General features: G+C 41.6%; 1 protein-coding gene across 4 annotated transcripts in view; it reads left to right on the forward strand.

Annotated features, from left to right (window-relative positions):
* Positions 1-21946, forward strand: part of ERBB4 (erb-b2 receptor tyrosine kinase 4) — a 603712-nt gene that overhangs the window by 380205 nt on the left and 201561 nt on the right. For all 4 annotated transcript variants that reach the window (XM_051786747.1, XM_051786748.1, XM_051786745.1 and 1 more), the window contains exon 4: positions 20467-20601. In XM_051786747.1, the coding sequence (XP_051642707.1) occupies positions 20467-20601 (135 nt within the window). The remainder of the gene's footprint in view (positions 1-20466; positions 20602-21946) is intronic.

Consider the following 21946-nt stretch of genomic DNA (forward strand, 5'->3'; position numbering starts at 1 on the left):
GAGGAATCTGGTATGAGATAACAACCTCCACTAGGACAGGCCTGGCAGCTACAAGTGTTTAAGGGCGCCCTAGACACAGAGCAGAAAGTGCTTAAAATAACTTTCTGGGCTTTGCAAGCCAAAGTTCATTGCTTCCCAGCCTCATGGTGTCAAGACCACGAAGTGTCAACTTTAACTGATGTGTAAAAGCAGACTTTGAGGTTTGGAGAAAAAGTCAGTCTGTTACTGATTCTTAGTGACCCCTTTCCAATTTCAGAGGGTACCATCTTGGGGTATATGGGGAATGAATAAGTGACGGGATCTTTGTTCTTTTTTATTTAAACTTCATTTTACATTGGAAAAAGTCACTTTTAAATCCGGGCGTAGTTTCTGGGAGAAACTTCACATCCCATGACCCTTGGAGGAATAGAAGCCTCAATTAGAATCAGTGATATCAACAGAGGAAATTGAGAATGCAGTATCACATCTTCCAAGTGGAAAAGCATTGAGAGCAGATGGCTTCAACTCAGTTTTACAAGTACTTACAAGAACATCTGGTTCCTTGAATGCATCAGCTGCTTCACCTCTTTCTGAGCTGCAATAAGTTACTCGTTTCTTGTGTTGCCACCTCTTATACATGGTCCTATAAAAAGGCTAAAGTCAGTGTGCAATCCAGAACTATTCATGCCTGTGATTAATCAAGACATTTGACTCTTACAAGAAAAAAAATTGGCTTTATTTACTTCAGTCAGCGATGGCGGTAGGAAAATGTCGTACCTCACCTCTCAACAGAATTTGCCAAGGGTCTTGTTCTGATGAGGTGGTGGGTTCTTGACTATGCACAGTCCCATATTCTTGGCACTTCTGACATTTCAGAATTAGACTTCTGGAGTATAAAATTCAATCTGAATTTTAGAGGGAGAAGTGAAATCATGTGTCAAAGCTATTTTCTGTAGATTTTGAGTGTTTTCTCATGATCTTGTGATCCTACAGCTCTGCCTTCTTAAATTGTTCATAGTTGTGTATGGAATGAAAAGAATGCTGAAAGAACTTGTGGTGTTAGTAATTGCCTTGCACTGGTTCTTATCAGCAAAAGTTCATTCTTTATGGCCTTTGCACCAGAAATATCATGGGTACCTTGCTGCTAGTTTTGGTTTGTGACTTAGAAACCTCAGAAGTGTGTCAAAACCACTGTTGAGCAAAAAGCCTGACAGTGTAGGGTACCATAGTTGTAGTTTTCCTGCTTCAAACATGCTATTTTGGGTGATAATGGAATGGATTGAAGATCTTCCTGTGCCGAAAGGAGAACACGCTCACTTTGCAGAATGAATGTATACAAGATAAAAATGGAATATCTTATGGGTTTTGAGTTTTGTTTTGCTTCACTTTATTACCTAAAAACCTTTAGTCATTAATAAATAGGTATGGCATTTGATCCAGCCGTCTGTAGAAACTAGGAATCAATGTGAGCTTCATTCTGGAACTGCATCCAAGAGAGCTGTGAGGAGAGGTAGCAGTGTTTGTGTGGTGAGCTGAATGTGTGCTGTGTTACCAGCAGGGAAGGAGAAACTGGGTCTTTCAGTATTGACTGGATTATCGACTCCTGCATCTGGGTTGTGTTTCAGGGACATCAGATTTTATCTCAGCCTTTTAGAGCCAACACTCTGCATCAGTTGAGGAAAAGGCACCTTCCCCAAAACACAGAGACTGCACACAGTGCTTCTGCATGAGTCAAGGGAGGTGGGTGCCTCAGTCATTTGGGTCTCTGCTCCCACTGCTGGAAATGTAGGGAGTGGCAGAAGGGCTTAAGCAACACAGCAAAGCTGGCTGAGTACCTCTTAGCTGGCATCTGGCAGCAGAGTGATGGCAAGAAAAGAAGCAAATGAGATCAAACAGCTGATTCTGTTGCATGTCCATATATTTATGGCAGATTACAGGAAGGGGAGGTGTCAGAGTTTAAATCCTTTGGGTTTTCCCTCTCCATGTAATATAAATGTAGAGTGTTTCAGAACTCCAAGGTACCTGCACAACTGCCCTTTTCTCTCCCTCTTTCATTTTGGTAGATGGGTGTTGTTTACACTTGCAGATATAAATAAACTGAAGAAAAGTGTAACAACTGATTTGAAAGGCTTAGTTGTCATATTTGATTTACATATTTGATAAAAGGCATGAGTTTGCATCCTTTGATGCAAACTTTTAGTAGGGCCTATGAAGTTTTGGGGTTTTTGGGGGGATTTTGTTTTTTTTTTTTTGAGCAGTGGTATTTACTCTCTGAATATAGCAGAGCACTGGGCTATGAATAGTTATGAATACAGCCAGGAATTGGACCAAAAAATTTATGAAGGTAGCAACATAGGCATATATAAGTGCATTACTTTCATTCCAGCAATAGTGACATTTTAACCTGCAGAGGTTTTGGTGGAGGCTCCAAAACACTGGGTGTTTCTTCATTTTGTTGTGATTTCTCCATTAGTTTTTAATTACAACCTCTGGCATTTTGACAAATGCCTTCTGTTTGCTGCTCCAGAGAGCAGGCATGGCCCTCAAGATCTTGGCAACACAAGAAAAGGGGCTTGTGACACATTCTAGAGTCAAGGGCATCATATCTGTACCAAGGTTATTACTACAATATGAATCCCATATAGAAGTAAAACTTTGGAAAAGGCCACTTGCCTGCTTTTACCAAAAATGGGCATTTAAGCCCATGACTTAGGCTGCTGTCCTAAATAAACTAGCACTTGTGTCTTCTCATGTCATTTTACATCCCCAACAACTTTTAAATTAGATCAAGTCCATTTATCTTTCTATTACTTGCTTAGAATTTTTAGAGGAATGATTTTTCATTCTTCTCAGACAGCTGAGTTGGAAATGGACTTTTGAAGGATGATGGTCCTGTCAGTGATGGAGAAATATGGAGTGTCAGGGTATGATGAAGTATCTTCTAGTTAGTCCAGCTTTCTCTGTGGGAAGCTGGCAAAAGGCCAATTGCAATAAGCCCTGGAAAAATTCCTGAGTGAGAGCCTGCAGCTCCACCAGTGCCCCTGAACATTCCCACTCCTGAGAAGGGGCACTGTGCTGGTGTGTCAGCAGGCGTGGCTTAAAACCCATCAGGAATGAAAATATTGCTGCTCTTCCAGAATTGTGGGTGTCCAAAGTGGTCAGAAATGTGCAATAAGAGAATTTGAAGTCACTGAGAAAAGGGGACAGTTTCCAGTGACCTCATTTTGGACACATAAACCCATCAGTTTTTGTTTTCCATCTGTGCGGTTCTGAAACTCTGCTTTGCCAACTGATTGCCACAAAATAGTCAGCAACAGCTTTTATGGAGAGAGAACTGAAATCTTCTGAACTCTGTGGACTGATCATCAACCAAGTTGGCTTTTTAACTATTGTGTGCGTAAAGAGATGAAATCCCTATAAATGAGCCACATTTAGTAAACAGAGACACAACTGAAATCAAAACAAATCAGCTCTTTTGTGGTGTAATAACATGCTACCTAGACCCTTTCTAGGTTTTCCTTCTTGATTATAGGCGTTATCTGCTTCATTAATTTAAGTACTGTTATTGTATCAATCAAGTACTTTGCCAGTTTCTAATTGCCAGGCTGGAAGCTGAGTCACAAAGTTATCTTGGCTAAGAAACAGTTTAGGAATGACAGTTATTTGGGTATTAATTTATTTTCCTGAAGGCTCTGATTACTTTAAAATCTGCATGAGTTTCTTGTATTTTTATTTGGCTTTTTTGTGCATTTGATTGCCTTTTAAATAGGTCACTCCATTTTGTACTAGTAACTAATATATTAATAATATACATGAGCACTGATACATTTCAGCAAATAAAGACTTCAGTGGTGATAAAAATATTTTTGAGCGACCCAACATTTTATATTTCTTTCCAATGAAAATATTATAAAGAGCATTTCAGTCAAATTAACACAATGGATATTTCTAGAGAAGGTATCGATAAAGCCATTGCAGTGGAGTTAAATCTAGTTGTGATTTGAAGGATATGGTGACTGCTCCTCCTGATCATGGTCCTCGGTGGAAACTCTCATAGGTCCAAATAGGCAGTGAGAGACATTTCAGGTCATCCACTTGGATTTTTCTGGTTTTAAGTAATAGGTAAGCTCTTTTTATGCAGGAATTCACATGTGCAAACAATCACAGCAAATGAATGAAAACACTTGAGAGCTGCAGCAAAACATGTTTGTAGCCTTTGAGAAATCTCACTTGCATGGAGAGTGAAGAAATTCAAAGTCTAAAAGTTAATTTTTCGTGCAAGAGAACATGGGTAAGTTTCATTACAAGTTTCACCTCTTGCACATTACAATTACTTAGTACCACTCAAATGCCATACTCAGGCCTAAATATTTACTGTAATAATTTGTATAATTAGGCCAGGTTTTGGCTTTTATAGTTTTTAGTACAGTACTATGTAAGAAAATGGTATGTATTTTATTTAGAAAGGTGCTGACACATATGCAGGGTTTTCTAGCAATTCATCCAGTCATAAGCACAATGAAGCCACAAACGTTTGTCCTGAAGTCGGTACATCCTTCTGCAAATACAGAGCAAGGTTAAAAGTTAAGACTTTTCTCTCTTTCCTATGTGTTTTTCAAGGATGAGAGAGGAACGTAGAAGACAAGCATGACATCATCCTGTCCAGTTTGTGCCACGCCTCCTGTCTATCCCAACAGCTTCTACCAAAGAGCCTGGAGATACATTCATCCTAAGCAGGGCTCGGTGTAACCCGTAGCAGTGGGAAGCTCATGAAAGCCCCCAGGGCAGGTCTGCACTATTCAAGGTTGCTTTTTAGTTCAGTGTCTTGCTTGCTCAGGCAAAGAGTATTGGTTATTTAATGAACAGATCAAAATTATAGGAAAAAGTTCTGAAGGAAAGAACAGCGTGTTTTTGGTATCCCTTATGTATCTGCTTCAGCTTCGCTGCATCCAGGATACTTGCACTGAATTAATTTCTGAGCTAGGTATTAGTGGAATAATAATAATACAGTCTGGTATACCTCAGAGGAAAAGAACCTCATCTTGAAGTTGCCTGTATGGAAAATAGTTCTGTATTTTGTGGAATAATGGCACATGCCGCTGATAAGCAAAACTCCCCTTCATCAGTGGGATGTGGGATCATAATTTTCTGATAGGCACAGTCAGTTTGTGTATCTGTGTTCATAACTGATTGATAGCTACTATAACAGCTGTACCAAGGGAAATGCTTTTGCCTATGGTGGCTGTTCTTTATTGGATTTTTAAGTTACAAATTTAATAAATCTCAGTTTTAATTAACAAAGTAAATATAAAACTGAGTTATGAATTTAAGGGGAAAATGCACAGGACCCCCATGACTGCACAAAAGATCTGATTTTTTTTTTTTCAGCCTTAAGACATGTTTAGTCTTCTGTTTATTCTTGTCTGGCAAGAAACATTTCATATGCTAGGAAAGGTTAATTATTCCTGAAAAGAAATCAAAATCACCAAAGAAAAAAATCCTTAATTTTTAATTATAGGTAGTTGTTTATCATCCAAGGTTGTTCTCCTGTGTATTTGATGTGTGGCCATATTCTCCTTCTGTCTTATGGTAATTGAGTGTAGTGAGTACCTTTGTATTTTCTTCTTAGCTGAGTTTTCTTTAACTGCCTCCAAGTCCCTAATATGCTGTATGGTAGGTTTAATTTTAATTTACAGTATGGGTGCTACAGTGGCCTGCTGGCACTGCCCTTTTGAAGGAGTTGAGTCCAAGTCTCCACAGAGCACACTGAGAGTTAGATGCAAATAAGAACTGCCAGGACTTCTGTTTTCTGTCTGGTCTGCAAGAGAAGTAAAGCAGAGGGTAATCCTCAGTAAGACACAGTTACTGATCACTGTGTGGTCCAGAGAGAGTGGGCAGCGTTCAGGAGGGTTCATTTGGCTGCAGTGCTTGTCTCCAGTGGAGTACATGCTGTACTTGGGTGAAGCAGCTTGTATTTTAGTGTGTGCATTCCTCTGTTGAACCAGCTATGACCTCTGTGTCAGATTTAGGCAACTGAACAGAAAGTTAAGGTTCAAATTTGTTTGGATTTATATCAGCTCTTCCATAACTCAGCAGCAGGTGAAGAAGAGCAGGTGCAAGAGAGGTGTCAACACCTATGGCAGGGTCCATGGGGTCTTATAGCCAGCTCGGAGCTATATTTTGCATCCTAGAATGGTAAAAGTGTGAATCCAGAGACCACAGAGTGGCTGCTGGAGCCTTGGGCACTTTGTCCCTCTTGTGACAAGTGCTGGCAGGCAGTCAAGGACATTTTCTCTTTTGTTGGTGTTGTGGGAAGGGGCAAGGCTGGAGCCAGCTCAGCCTGAGCTGACACTCACACTGGTGCAGTGCTTCACCGGGCTTGAGGAGGGAGAGGAACCTGAGCTGAGTGTGATGATCCAAAGTCTTGCTGTTGCCCAATTCTTCCTTCCCCAGTGGTCCAGCCTACCCCCTCTGATAGCTTCACACAAGGCACATTCATAAGAGAGATGGATGCAGTGGGAGATGATGTTTTTCCGCTCTTACATGTCCTCAGCTGGGATCCTGCTCTGGTTCCAACCTGTGCAGTGCTGTGTGCTAGGCCTGAGCACTGAAACCCATCCTAAAGAATGGGCTTCTTCTTGTCAAACCATGGTATTTCCTTGGGAAAGGGGGAGGTGGAATTTTGCTTGTTATAAGCAAAAATTCCTTAGCAATCCTAAGCTCCCCTGGAAAGCATCTGGAAGCTTTTGAGTGAAAAATAACCAGACATCTAAAAACTGCAGACCAAAACTGGCAACACACATGCACCCTGTGCAGTGCCCTAGTGGGAGTTTTGTTGGACCATTGAAGGGTATTAAGTTAGAAGGGTGCTGAGACAGGCGACTGATACAGTTAAATAGCAGGAAAATTTTGCGTGCAAAAAAAGAAGTGCCTTAGAAAGCCCCAAACCTGTAATTAAGTCCATAATTACTGTCATAGTCTTAAACATATGTTGGTCCAATTCATCTGAGAGTACTCGCTCTTCCCAAAGTGCACACATACCACCAGCACTGTCATTTCCAGAGAGCAACTCAGGCACGTTTCTGGCCCTGCATGAGGTACCTCTTGCTCTGGAACGTCATCACAGCTTCGTAACATGTTACGAGTTTTAGTAATTTCCCACTTGGAAATTACTAAAGGAGAGGAGAGGAGTTTGTTTGTTCGTTGCAGGCTGTGATTAGTGCTAATGAAGACCGAGGTGGAATTTTATCCTGTGCTTTGTGGCGCCTTATTTACCTCCTTCCTCCCCTATTGGGTTAAGAGGCAGGGGGGCTGGAGATGGTCCTGCAAACTGCTGCAGGGTGGGAGTATGCCATGTGGCCTGTTGGTGGGGATGCCCAGTGGTGTTTTACCACCAGTCTCGGCTCCTGGTGGGATTTCTCCACAAGAAATCTCTGCTTGTGTCTACAGAGATGCTGGGTGCTCAGGGGATTGTCCCTTCCTAGTGATATATGGATGTTTCCATTTGACATATGGATCATTCCTAGAACCTTTTTGTAAGAATTTAATTCTAAAATAGTGTAAAACTTGGGCAGAAAGGAAAGAGCAAGATTCTAATGTATGTTAAAAAATGAAGGACAGTGAATAATGGGCTTAAAACCCTGGATCAAATTTTGCTCATGCTGCAGCACTCAGCTCAGTTGCCCTTTCCCATCTCTTTCCTGCAGAGTGCTCGGTGGAGTTACCTGCCTTCGCTCTGTCCTCTTCTCTGATGTGCTCTGTGGCACCAGGATTCCCCAAATTCCTGTGGGGCCCCTTGCCCTGCAGGAGTAGGAACCTTCATTTGAGTTTGCAGTGGGAACATGACAGCTTTTGATAGGGTAGGTGAGACATCAGTGATGGAGTTTAACAAGCTGCGACACTGCTAGGCTTTGGCTGCCTTCTGCAGCCTAGAGAACAGGCAGTGATGGGCAAGGTGGGACTGGCAGGGAGGCCCTGAGTGAGCCCTGAAGCCAGGAGACAACCAGAAGAGAGCAGAGAGCTGACATACAGGGAGATATGGGATGGGAAAGAGGAAATCTTCTTAGAATGTAGGGAAGAACCAGGGAGCAGCTTGTTGTAACCACCTAAGTTTGTCAGACCTCTAGAGATGGGCTGAAAGAGGAGACCACCTTTGCTAGGAGAGAGCCTCTAAGAAGGTGTGGGGAGGAATGTTTGGGAGCCATTTCGTTTTCCTTTCCTGTCACTGTGTCTATGGAATCGGTTAGTTCATCTGAGCACCCACCCAGGCACTCCGTGGGTGGGGAGCTGTGTCTGGGAGACTGCCTAATAAATTCCACAGGCTTTTTATTTTCTTTATTTTCATTTAAACATTGACATCACATCTCATTACCTTCCTTTGGCTGTAATTAGCAATCCTGTGGAATTAAGAATCATTAAATTCCTTGAGACTTCAGCCTTGGGAATTTGCCCAGAGGCACAAAGCTTACAGGCCTTCGCAAGGCTTGACTTTCCTGGAGTCTTTTCCCCCTCCCTGCTTCATCCAAGCCTTTGTAAGAAGGAACCATCTTTTCGATTTTACTAATTAATTGCTCTTGACAACCAACAGATGTTTTGTAGCCTTTGAAGACCAGGCATAGCCAGGTATATAACTTCTGCAGCCTTACAATGCCTGCCTATGTAATTTGAGCAAGGACACCTGAAGCTCAAGAGAAAGACAAACTATTAAAGCCAAATAAAGAGTTATAGTAACTAAGAATACCATCCCCCTATATTGGATAGGATGAATATACCCATCCTTTTACCAACATTTTTCCAGTTCTGGGGCATAGCATTCAGTGGACTGAGAAAAAAATTATCATTTAGGGTATCTGTTATTATTATTTATTTACTGAGACATTGTGATCCTAAAAGGCAGTGGTTAGAAAAGCCACAAAGGTAACCATGGGCTATGCAGGGGCAGAGATTCAGGCTTGAACTATACTGAGTTGAGCCCTTAAGCCAGGAGAACATCCGCTTTGGTTCACCCTCAGTAACTGTTTGCAGCCCATGAACTGTTTGAGTGATTTCCCTCCCTCGTGTAGGGTTTTGTTGGAAGTTCTTTGGCGAAAAAATTACGAAGACTTGTAAGAATAGCAGTTAGTACAGCAGAACTGGTGGGTCGGGGCACTTGCTCTTCCCTCCTGTTGTCTACATTATTAAAAACGATCTCACTGAAATAAATGCCATCAATCAGTGCCAGCTGCAGTTTAGCGAGAGCGTGGACAAGGACAAACTGCGCTTTCGCTGCCTGCAGACAGGAACTGTTTGGACCGGTTTAACTGCAGAGCTGGAAGCAAACTGATCCTTTTTCCAGGAAGACAGTGTATTCTGCTATCAAATATGACAAGGAAGGCAACCCTTGCTCCTGCCAAGGTTGCATGGGTGCAGAGCAGAAACAGGTTAGGAAATGTGACGAGTGAGAGCCACGTGTGTCCTATAATGGAGATGGAGGTCTCACTGCAGTTTTACTTCCATGTCACACCAGGCCACAGCGTCACTCCTGATATACTGGATCATAACTGGGAGCAGTTTGGGTCCAATGAACTTCATCAGCTGCAAAAAGAAAGAGGTGTTCTTGAGAGAATGTTTGTGACCATGTTGGTTACCATCAAAACATTGATTGAAAGAAAGAAGAGGATGTTTTCATTGTGGCTTTTAAAAAGCCACAATGTAGGATGAGATGATGTTAAAATTAGGATTGGTAGGAGATGAGAAGGGCTTGTATTTATAGTGTGCAGAACAACTGGGGAACAGTTGAGGAGAGTGATGGTAGTGTTAAAACAGCAAGTGAACTAAACCATAACTACCGCTTCTGCTTAGGATCTTGTCACCCATTGCTTTAGCTCCCACTATCCAAAGTGGTTATTTTGTCATGAATTCACAAGTGCTTATTTGCCTCACCTACGCATCTGCTTTGAGGTAAATAGTTAGGGAAAATTGAACTGAATTCTGGATTTTTGGTACAGAGCAGCCACATTTTTAAGTTGTTGCTACTGTTTCACTATTAACTTGTGACAGATGCAAAGAAAACAGGCATAATTAAGGTCAAAAAGGTGTGGTCAAACATGGTGATCAGAGAAGGCATGTGAGTTTTGGGGATGGAGAACAGTTAGCGGGAACGTGCTAGCTGTGTTTCCACAGGGCCTGCAGCTCAGCAGCATGGACAGGTTCCCTGACATTCCATCAGATTTGAAACCCGATTTAAATGTGCGTGCAAAAGCAAGAAGCTTTTGTCAGAAGAACTGACAGTGACCTCTTAGCAATTATAGTGGTTAAAATGGAAAAAAATATGAGTTGGGATAGTTGAAGCTCAGGTCTTATCAAACTCATGAATTTATAAAGAAGGCCTTACAGATTGCTGTGATTTAACATTGGTGTTCCTCACTTTACAGGCCTTCTTTTGACTATCTGGCTGTTCCCAGCTACAGCACTAGGAGGGCAAATGCAGTCCAAGGTCCTTATGGCTCATAGGATCCACAGTCACTTCAGAAATTTCTGTGTGGGAGGAGGATTTTCAGCATGTCATTTGCACAGTTTCAGCACAGGAGAGCCAGGGAAAAGCAGAGGCTCTTCCCACCTCAAGACAAATTTCAATTAAAATTCCCCTTCGAAGAGTTGACACTGTGTCTCAGGGGAGGTTGACAACGTGGCATAGAAATGTGAGAGCACACTCGAACAGATCCCGTATAGAAATGTTAAGCTCAGCGGACACAGGCTCCTCTTTTGAGCCCAGAGAAAAGATTAGTTGGGTTATGCAATTGCTGGAGCTGGCATAAACCAGCTGCATGCCAATTACTAGCCTGTATGCAAATACTTGTACTGAAACTCAGGATGCAGCTGGATGTGGGTCTGGGCACCCTTCCAGGATTATTCCAAGCCACATTATGACAGTTTTGAAAGAGAAGGGCTCTATGGAGCCAGTAATTTTTTACAACCTTTCAGAAAATGGAGGAAATTACCACTACATCCAGATCTTAACTATTTTTTTCAAAGAGGGAAGGAATTTCTGCATGCTGATGCCAATCAGGATGTACTTGAGGCACTTGCACTCCAAGACAGAAGGCCATCAGTCTGTTTGCCAAGTTTAAGGCCTGAGTGCCAGATGTGCTTGGGATAGAAAGCAGGCTGCTTGGTTCATCAGTGGCTGTAGGAAAAGAATTGAAAAATACACCACCAGATAATGCCAGAGCTGAAGCTCCTGGGGATGCTGCAGGGAAGCCCTGCTGCATTCAGACACCCGTGGCCTGCCGAGGTTTCTGTTCCTATTGCTGCTTGACTTGCATGTGAAAAGCACACTTGGAAAGTGTGCAGCAGTGATGGCAAGCAAACTGCCATGCAACATTTACTCTTATATGAAAAGCTGATGCCAGGAGAACGGGGACATTGTAGTCTCACAGTTACTTATCTCAGCAGATGGAAAAGATAAATTGAGAGCTGCCACCAGCAGACATGAAACATTACAAGTTTGATCAAAATATTATATAGTAAATGTTCTGACAAGGAGAGGGGTTTAAAATGCTTGCGTCTGTCTTGGCAACACAAAAGTGAATCAGTCAAAGTATATAGCCTCATCCTGTGTAGAGAAATGAGATGAGTATCCTGTGAAGAGAGAACTTTGTAAAAACTTTAGGGGAAAAATAAAAATAAGTTCTCTCAATGCTGTTTCTCAAATTTGACCCACATAGATGATAGGAAATGTAAGATAGTCTTCAGTGGAGAGCTGGAATCCTTAAGGGTTCAGTTTGGCTCAGTGGACCATATACCTATTAGGTGGCTCTGAGCACCAGCTTCCACTTTTTCTTTCTTGGAGTAGGACTCTCTCTTTTTACTGCCTCCCCATATTTCTTCAGACTCCCTTGACTGTTGGCTGCCTGCCCTTGGTATCAGGGAAGGAAGAAAGTGGGATGAGTCCCTGTTGTAGCAGTGGGACAGTAAGGTGTAGGTCCCTGTGCCTTACACCAGGACTCTGAGGCAGCAAAACAACTGGTCAGAGGTGAAGGAGGATGGCTGAAGAATCCATCTGTGATCTGACCACCAGATGATGGTTCTCTGTAGAGTTTGTGGGTGAATCTGCAGCCAGTGGAAGTGCCCTGGAGGTACTAGGAAACTCTTCTGGAAGCCACTCACTTTGCTATAGGGCTGGCAAATAAACATACTGCCCCTCAGGAGCAGAAACCATTCATCTGGAGAAATGCTTCAATCGCAGAAAACGTTCTAGACAACTCATGAGGAAAAATGAACATTGAGCTATCATGATGAGTCAGGAATTGTTACTTGGTTGTGTATCAGCTATGTAACATGCTAAAGGGCATAGGTAGCATTTCAGGAGGGCAAAGTGACACCAAGGTCTGTTCAGTCTTCACTGAACAAATTTGGAAGATGCCTCATGCAGAAAACAAGGGCTGTGTTGTGAAAGACACGGGCAAGGCAAGCGCTGATACAGCTGCTTTGGGTCATTACACCAGATTGTGTCCTACAGGATGCTCATTATTAAAGATGCTCATTATTAAAGATAAACAGACAGCAGAAATAAATTCCTGTACTGGGGTATCCATCAGAATCTCCAGGCTTTCTGGGGCCTGCTGGGACACCAGGAGACTTTGCTCCATTGGTGCACCCAAGTGTGTGACACGTCATCTCCCTTCTGCACCTTCTGTGAATGGGGCAGAGAAGAGATTTGTTTTGGATGCAGAAGTTTTAGTGACTTTTGTATAATCAGATGCTGTGCACTCTTGCTGAAATCCATACTCAGAGGTATGATTTTTTTGGAACAGCTGAAAGGTAAGACACTCCCAAGGTGTGCTGTAGGAGGACTCTCTGAAGAGGCACACACCAGCACCCTGCAGAAACAGCTCATCCCTTCATGAACACACCATCACTGGTAACTGGGATGTAGCCATTCCCAGCAGAGAGGCCTGTGATGCCTGAATATTAAGTTGTGGTTCCCGTGAATGAAATGAATGCTCATTTCTGGCTGTTGGCTTATTGCTGCTCTTATTGAGCTCAAGGGTGTGTGTCTTCTGGGGTGAGCCAGCAATGTGTCACGCTCTCTTTAGACAGTAATTTGAAACTCATCAATGATTCATTGCAATGACTTAAATGAATACAATTTTCTTTTTGCTACCAAAAATCAAAAGATTGAAGGGCAGCAGTTTTTTTCATACTGAAAGCTGTAATGGTTCTTAGTCCAGACGTCCCCTTTGCATGAAATGGGGGACAGAGAGGGTGAAATAGGTTCTGTATTTCAAATGCTGTAGCATTTCTTTATACGTGCATGTGATGTGCTTTTAAATATGTTATCTTCCAGATATGTGTTTTATATTACCATTTATCAGTAGATAAAATTTTAAAATTAGGTATGCTTCCATAAAAATTTAGAGAATGAATTGCTTATGGAGTGTTGTAAGTACTGTGGTAGTAGATGATTAATAATTGTAGGAGGACATAATAATTTGGGTTGGAAGGGATACCTGGAGGTCCTCTTGGTCCAATCTTCTCTCAGAGCAGGACTAACTTCACACAAGGATCAGGTTGTTCATTGTTTATTAAAATCTCTAGCAGTGGAGATAGCACCAGTGTTCTGGTCAGTCTGCTTCTGTGCTTAACCACACTCTTGTTGTGAAGAATATTTTTCTGTGCACTTAGTCTGTGCACTTCCAAGAAGTCTGTGTTCCCCTCTAGTGTTCCTTTAGGTAGAGGCAGGCTGTGATTAGGGGTCCCCTCTCCTCGGTCAGTGCTTCTTCGGGCTAGACAAGCCCAGGTCCTCTCACCTCTCATGTGACAAGTCCTCCAGCCTCTACCATAGTGGTCCTTCTGTGGACTCTCTTGTAGTTTGGCAACAACTGTGTGGTGCTAGGGTGCCCAAAATGGACCCAGTGCTTCAGATGCATCTTCATGAGTACCCAGCAGTCACCTCCTCACCTGCTGGCTCTGCACCCACTGTGTAATCACCCTTCAGCACTGCGTGGGTGCACTGCTGATCCATGTCCACCTTAGCACCCACAAGGACAGCCACGACCTCTTCTGCCTCTCTTCTTGATTTGGAGAAACCCACAGGAAGCCCCTTGGATTGCTACAATGTTAGGGTTTAAATCTGTTAATCTAGCTGTCACTCCATAAATTCTATTAAGTAAACAGTAACTCAGGCACTTGGCTTCTAACACCGGGTTCAGAATTTGACTGGACAAAGTGAGGCAATTAGCATCTCCTCCTGAAAATTAATATCCCTGTAACAGAGCTAATATATTACAGGAAAGCTCCTCACGTGCAAAGTCAACAGGGTCAAACAGCTTTGAAAAGCCTGTGATGGGAAAAGAAGGAAACAAATGAGATGGGTAACTGTAAACAGGTACCACTGCTCCTGCAGTTAACCATCTGCAAAGGAAATGGTGGAGCTGAGGCTGGTCATACAGCATTGTGTCAACCCTGTTGTTATTTAACATCAAGATATGTAATACTGAAGGCAGATGTGTGGTTAACAAAAGCACAGTTGGTTGGAATCAGTGCACCTTTTTATCTTCCCCCATCAAAGCAGAGTAACTGTTGCAGAGCAGGAAGCCTCCTCCAGAGTGGAGGGGAAGGGGATGATTTAAATGCAAACGTGGGCCAACACACTTTGAGGAATAAAGATCCAAGTAGGCAGAATCTACTGTGGTCATTACAAGGTGGGTTAAATGGAGAAACCACTAAAACAAGTGAATCTAGCAGGATTAGGGAGAGAGACCATTTCCTTTAGCACAAGCCAAGTGTGTTAAGAAAATAAAACAATTATGCTTCAGAATAGGACTATTTCTGGTGAAAAGAAGCACACCTTAAATTGAGCTTATACCCAACTGTTTTCTTTCCTTTTAGATGGGTGAAGGAGTTTTGTGTTACTTGTTTGATTCAGCTGTTTCTACACTCTTCCACAGTATTTTGGATCACTTTCTCCATGCACTGAACCCTTTGGGACTTTGTAGCTGCATTTTGTGCCCAGTTGTCTCAGTAACTGCTCAGGGTGCAGGGTGAAATGGGGCCCATTGCTCCGGAGTGTTCACCACAAAGGACTGGGATAATTTGCACTGTTGTTTGCTTTTATAAAGTAACCAGCTAAATGATTTGGTGTCTTATTTTAATAAGGTTGTGAGAAGGAGAAATTCAAGGCATGCACAGACAGGAATAATCTGAACAGGTACATGCCTTCTTTGAGTTGGTTTAATGTGGCTGAACCTGTTCATGAAACAGATATTCCCTTTTGAGAGATGACTAAAAAAAGAGTGGCCCGGAGTCTGTTGTCCTTTGATGAAGGAGCTAAATGACTTGCAAGGACCCTGTGAGCCCATCTTCACACATATTTGTGGTGAAAAGAGTACCCCATTGAACTCAGTGAAAGGTAATCAAATGACACTGTTTTTATTTAAGCAGCAAAATAGGGAGCTAGGATTGGAAGATTTATGCTCAAATTCTACAATCCAGTGCCATTAGTTATTGAGCAGTTAGAAGCACAGACCCACAGGCTGCTCATAACACTGATTGCTTTTGATAGAAATAAAGAATATCTTGCTGTTACCATTGAGCCTTTAAACTGACTTCTAGCTAATGACCCAAATAATCTTTACTTGAAATTGTGTAATTGAGATCGAAGGCTGTCTGGGGCTTCTAGCTGGGACACGAATTCCACATCCATGAGCTTTTGAGTGTGGTCGTTGAGCTGAAATGGAGAAGGTTAAAACTCTCATTTTCATTACCCAACTCCCCTCATCTCCCAATACAAATGTGACATTTCAATTTTACACAGTCCAACTCTTCTTAAATCATCTGTATAAAAACTTGAGATCTTGATTGATGATGGATGAGCTATTGTCTCCTAAAGCACCCAGTTCTCATTACCCTTTAAGACAGAGCTTATTAATGATGGACCTGAAGTGCTTTCCCAGTGGGTCATCAGCAGTCAACTATTCAGAGAGATCAAAAGACTTTGTTTGGCATGAAATTTCCAGACCAAAGCTGTTTTTGGATAATGCATTCAGCATCTTGGGTGAAATACGAGAGTATTTTGGGAGTGCTACAGTGTCAGACAACAGATACCCATCACCTGGGTGCTGATAGTGCAGATGCAGCACTGTCACCCTGCAAAGGTGCTTCAGCTCTGATGAGGCTGACCTTGGTATCATTAAGGTATCATCAGCATGTGTTATAAAATACGTGTGTACAGGGTATACCTGTATGTGGTGTAGTATAAAGGACAGCTGTTTCCTTAGCAGTCAATCAGCTTGGAAGGTGTAAGATATCTTCTGGTTTGGTTTTGGAGTGGTTACAGTGGACATGCCCAACAGTTTTTCCTAATTAACTCCCTCCCCCCTCTCTGCCCACTTCAGAGCTAGTTCTTTTCCCTCTCACTGTGCCTTCTTCCAGTTCATCATGCCAGCTGGCTTCATAGCACCAGAGAAGAGCTTTTAATTTGCAACCTTAAATAGCAATAGCCCTTTTATAACCAGTTTTATACCGATTTTAGAAACAGATTCTACAGCTAAATAGATGTTTACAGCCCCCATTGCATATAAACACAAACGAATAACTTTTACTTCAGGGTACATTGCAGAATGTGAACGTGTTTTGCCAATATAATCCACATTAGAAGTTAGATAACAGACCGTGAGGGATTACACTGTACACAAGAAAAAGTCAGCTGAAGAAAATGCCCTTTTAACAGATGGAAGAAGGAAAGTGGTTTCCATCTTGGATCTAAGCAGACACCACCCTTGCAGAACCAGTGTCCCTTTGCCTTATTTAGTGATCTTAAGCTTTGGTAGCTGATAAAGTGTTTTCACTGACTACAATCAAACTGATCCCAAGCCCCTCTTCGAACTTGACAGACTGAGTATAAATTGTGTGACATACCTATTTGTGTTCCCTGGCACTTTGTGGGCAGTGGGAGATGCTTGTGTTTTTGGGTAGCAAGAGACTGTACGTTTCCATTTCTCCTGTTTTATTGTATGGTAGGTTACCCAAGTTCTGTGGGAATGGTTCATAAGGCTAAGGAAAGTAAGAAAATAGCAGCTGTAACAAATAATATGCTTCTGATTTAGCTTTCTGAATCAATAACCCTTTAAGAGAATTTTAAAAATATGGAGATGTAAGTTCCCCACAATCATTTGACAGCAATAAGCAAAATGACAGGAGTCAGTGGGAAGTGCATTTGCTGATTTATTTTCGTATAACTTTGTTTACAGAATTATACTGCTTTTAAGCCAGTATAGCAGCTCTAATAAGGACGATCATAAGATTTTGCATTCCCTTCAGAATCAAATGGAGAAGACCTTGGTGCTGCTTCTTTGCTCAGGGCACCAGTGCAGCCCTGGAGCCGAAATGGGAGATAATGGTACTCTAAAGTGTGGCCATTGGTACCTTATAGGAAGGCATGCAAAGTTGTCTGACACCTTTAGGAACTTTTTTCCCACTGAAAGCTGGTGGGTCCTGTGCTTGAAAATGCCCTTTTGTAACTCTGTGTCCCTGAGCAATGAAGAAACCCAAAAGTGACACTTGCTGCCAGTGCAGGACTGACGGTGTTTCAGGCAGCAGTTGGTAGAGCCCAGTGTTCTGCCTGCTGTCCCAGGCAGGAGGGTTGTTTTGGAACTAGTGATTTTCCAATGTCACAAAAAATTGTTTTAGGGGACAAAAATACTCTCCCCAGAAGGTATTTAAAATGTATTTCACTGTGAGCAGTCCTTTTTAGTGCTTCTTAGGCAGGAAGAGGCTTCTTCGCAAAATTCACTTCAGGACTTTTTGTTCTCTCTCCTTCTCCAGCCTCGGAAAAAGTTCACTAAAGAGGTACCTCAGGTGTTGCACACAGGAGAAGAAACCTCTTTCTGCCTGGCTTCCTTTGCTAGCTCTCCTGTGCAGGCGGAGATCCTTCCTTTCTTCTCTTGTTCATTGAGTAACTTTATCTCTCACTTTCAGGGCTGTAAATTAAAATGAGATGATGACTTTATGATGATGAGTTCATTATACAGTAACTCTATTGTATATTGATTACATTTGTGCTTCATTTGCTTAACATGTAACAGGGTTTATTAGGTCTTCCCAGGCATTGTTCTTGCTAAAAGAGGGCAGAGAAGTGCAAAATGCATTTGAGTTTAAGTCACTGAAGCCAATGCATCTGTGCTGATTTACACACACCGAGGAGTCAGCATAAAGAAAATTAGGATAGCAGGCTGGAACGGGAGGGTAGAATGGAAATGAGTCTGGATCCCAGAGAGCAGGACGAGTCAAGCACAAGTACTTTAAAAATCCTACTAAACTTTGAACTCAGGATTACTTAGTATCCACAAGAGCCCACCTTTGATATTGTTACTCGGGTTTATTAGTGCCTCAGCACATGAAGAGACCTGGAAACTTTAATCCCGTCCCCTGTGAAAAATGGTACAGTGCAAGGCAAATGGAGGTACTGCATCACATTTTTGGGAAAGAGCAGCAAGAACAACACTTATTATTCAGTGATGTGGCAAGGCAGAGCATTTTCTGTGTTTACTTCTAGTAAATCACAGTGAAAGCTGTCAGCTTCCCTTAAAGTACAGGGGGAACACTTTCTGGTTGACTTTTGTGCTGAAAAGTCTTTCTCCACAAATTGAAACTATTAGAATTACTTTCAGATTGAGGTCCTGCCTACTGTAAAAGAATGCATCAAAGTTACTAGCAGAAAGAAAACTTTGATAGTTACTGTCATGAGTGAATGCTCTGAAACCCAGAAATGATGCCAGCTTAGATGTACCAATTGATAGAGGAACCATGTGGAATCGTGTGCAAGTATTTAAGAAGCTACAAACACAGATTTTACAGATCTTCATGGCTTGTTAGATGTTATTTTTCATCAAAATCTAGGCCATAATAGATTAGCTAATCCAGTATAGCTGGAATAACAGAGAAAGCATCACTAGTCATGTTTTCAAGTGTTCTCTAAGTCCCACCTTTTCCCCAGAGCAGAATTACTGACAGATGCTGTATGTTTTTTCAGGGATCATAAGAATATCATACAGACAGATCATTGCTATATCTCTAATCCAGATTCCTTTCTGTATAAGATTATTATTGTTGTTTTCATTTTAAGACCCTTTTCAATGAAAAGCCAAGCTTTTAAACCAGAGTTTTCTAAGAAATACTAATACTGTTTAATATGGTGGAAAGATGTATTTACAGATGACCCTTTATTTAATACATTCTTTGTTCAGGCTGCCTCCTCTACATGCTGTGGCCTGTAAGCCCCAAAGTTTTTTAAAAAAAAATAAATTAAATACAGTATTCCTTCCTTGTTGTTTGTTAACATTAGCATTCCCACTACAGCTTTTAAAGGTTTTCCTGGGAGATGAGGGCTATCAGATGACCTTAATCATTGCTACCCTAGTCAGGAATTATTCTTAATGTCTCTGTGAGCAGTGTGACACTCCTGGCTGTATAGCACCACTTAATGTCATTCTAAGGTGTCATTAGTAACTAACCTTCAACATTTCTTTGCTGAGGCTTGAATCTGTGACTAAGCGGTGCCAAAGGTTTTAGCTGCATAGCTCCTGTTAGTTTTAATGAAAGTCACGTGGATTGTCCTCTGCTTTGTAAATGGGAGAGCCGGGTTAAGTAGAGAAATTGTGAATTTCAAAGAGTTTAGAGGGTAAAAAGCCAAGATATTGCTTCAGAGGAAACCCTGATGCTACAACCAACAACTGTAAGATCATTTTCATGTTGAGATTTGACAAATCAAGTCTTTAGAGACAGGGTAACAAAGCATTTTTTTAAACAAATTCATATAAACACAAATTTAAAAAAAAACCCCAAACAACCAAACAACAAAACACACAAAACCCCACAATGCAAAAAAACCCTCAAAGTTTCTATCTGCTCAGAAGCCATCTCCCTTCAACATAAAGCTTCCAGCAAGGCACCTCAATGGCAGTTTTGGGTCATAGTATTGAGGTGTGGATCATTGCTACTGTGTATTTGGGTATTTTGGATCAAGCTGCACAGGCTTATCATTAAATATGCTTTTCCAGACATTGTGATGACTGGACCCTTCTCTTGTACTGTGGGTTCAGTGGAGGACATTATTATAAGTTGTAAGCATTTCTGTATATTTATTAAATACAGTATAGTGTGGTTGATTACTCATTTTTTTAAAGTGATTTAAGTGTTAAAGGTTATTTTACCCACAAATAACAGAACTGTTCCATACATGATCACACTGGAACAACAGGTAAGCCCAGTCTAGCAACTGTATGACTTGTCTTCATCAGGTTTCTTTTGCATGTAAATAAAGGGTTCCTCTTTACAAATACTCTAAGCTACTTGCCCTCTAGTTTTTAGAGTATTAAGTGAGATTACAGTTAGAATTTTTTGCATTTAAATTTCACGTCCTCTCTCTCCAGCACACAGAGCAGCAATAGATTCGATCAACTGACTGTCTAAAGCCTTACAAGTATCTTCTCTTGTTCTTTTATGCAGAAATACTGAATGGAGGGGTGTATGTTGGCCAGAACAAATTCCTTTGCTTCGCAGACACCATTCACTGGCAGGATATTGTGCGTAACCCCTGGGCCTCCAACTTCACCTTGGTTCCAACGAATGGCAGCTCAGGATGTAAGTACTCCTTTTATTCTTGACATTGTGATCTGCTCAGCATGAAACAGTACGGCCACAAGTTTTCCCTGATCCTCTGTTACAGAGAATTGTGTTTATAAATTTTCCCTTCATTGTTCCCTGCATTCTTCTATGTTTGTACACGGCTTGGAGGACCACTTAGTCTCATCTTAAAAACACTGTGTCTGTAGAGAGTATTTGTGAACATCATAGGTCTTCTGAACTTTCTCTCATCTACTTCCTCTCTTCTGCATATTCTTTTTTTCTCTGTATTGCTAAAGCCACTGTGCTGCTGTGGAAGCACAGATGTTATTGTTTGCTTTGCATTTGTTCCTGCTGCTCAGGCTGGTCCTTGAATTGCAATGGTCTGTCTATGGCATGATAACTAGCTGCTGGAGTAAGCAGCTTGCTGGTACAAGCTCATCAATATTTTGACTTCAGATGAGAAATGAACCGCAAAGAAATAGTTATCCTGTTGTCTTGTGTGTATATCCCTGAAGAAAGAGAGAGAATTTGGAAAGGCTGTGGTGCTCTTCACAATATAGCCAATAAGTCTCTGGCTTTATTACATTCTCTTTATTTTAGTGCTTTCGATTCCAAACATGAAATATCTGTGTACTTTGATTAATTTGTTTGATCTGTTTATCTATTTCCCTTCCCTAGAGTTATTCACCTTCAGTAGTATTTTGATGATTCTTATGATTCTTGCAGCAATGCTGAATTCTAGTGAACGGTGGTGACAGTGATACAGAGCATTTAAGTAAAATGTTCTGTAATGTAGTAAAGTGCATTCAGAATGAATACCGTGCTATTAAACAGTACCCTCAGGATGTATCAACATTGAAATTCAGATATAGGCTAGGAAGAAGTTTATATCAGATGTCAGAAGTGACACCACAGCAGACATATTGTTCTGAGCATTTCCAATATAGGAGCATTCTGGATTGTTTACCATATGAGAAGGTGTCCCTCAAGGATGTTTAAATGATTGGTTGCCTCTTTAGCTTTCACTACAGCCAAGGAAAAGCTTGATTGTATGTTGGGAACTCATGAAAAATAAAAAAGGTTGAGAGACTGGGCAAAGACCATTAGACGAGTCCCCATAATTTCAAAGCAGCAATGTGTTTTTAGCCAGGTGATCTGTGTTGTAACAGATTTTATATAAGGCTGACTTGCTTTTGTATATCTTACCTGATACCCTCAAAACCAGAGCACAGCTACTTGAGATAAGGCTTCCTCCAGGAGCCTGCCAAACTGCACTGCTCCTTGATGTTCCAGCTTGGGATCTGAGGCTCATCTTGTCTGCCTTCTGGCTGGAAACTTGACACATTTGTAAATGCAGCCA

Source organism: Manacus candei, unplaced genomic scaffold, assembly GCF_025592945.1.
Source record: "Manacus candei isolate 608988 ecotype Guabito, Panama unplaced genomic scaffold, ASM2559294v1 h1tg000023l, whole genome shotgun sequence".
Lineage (NCBI taxonomy): Eukaryota > Metazoa > Chordata > Aves > Passeriformes > Pipridae > Manacus > Manacus candei.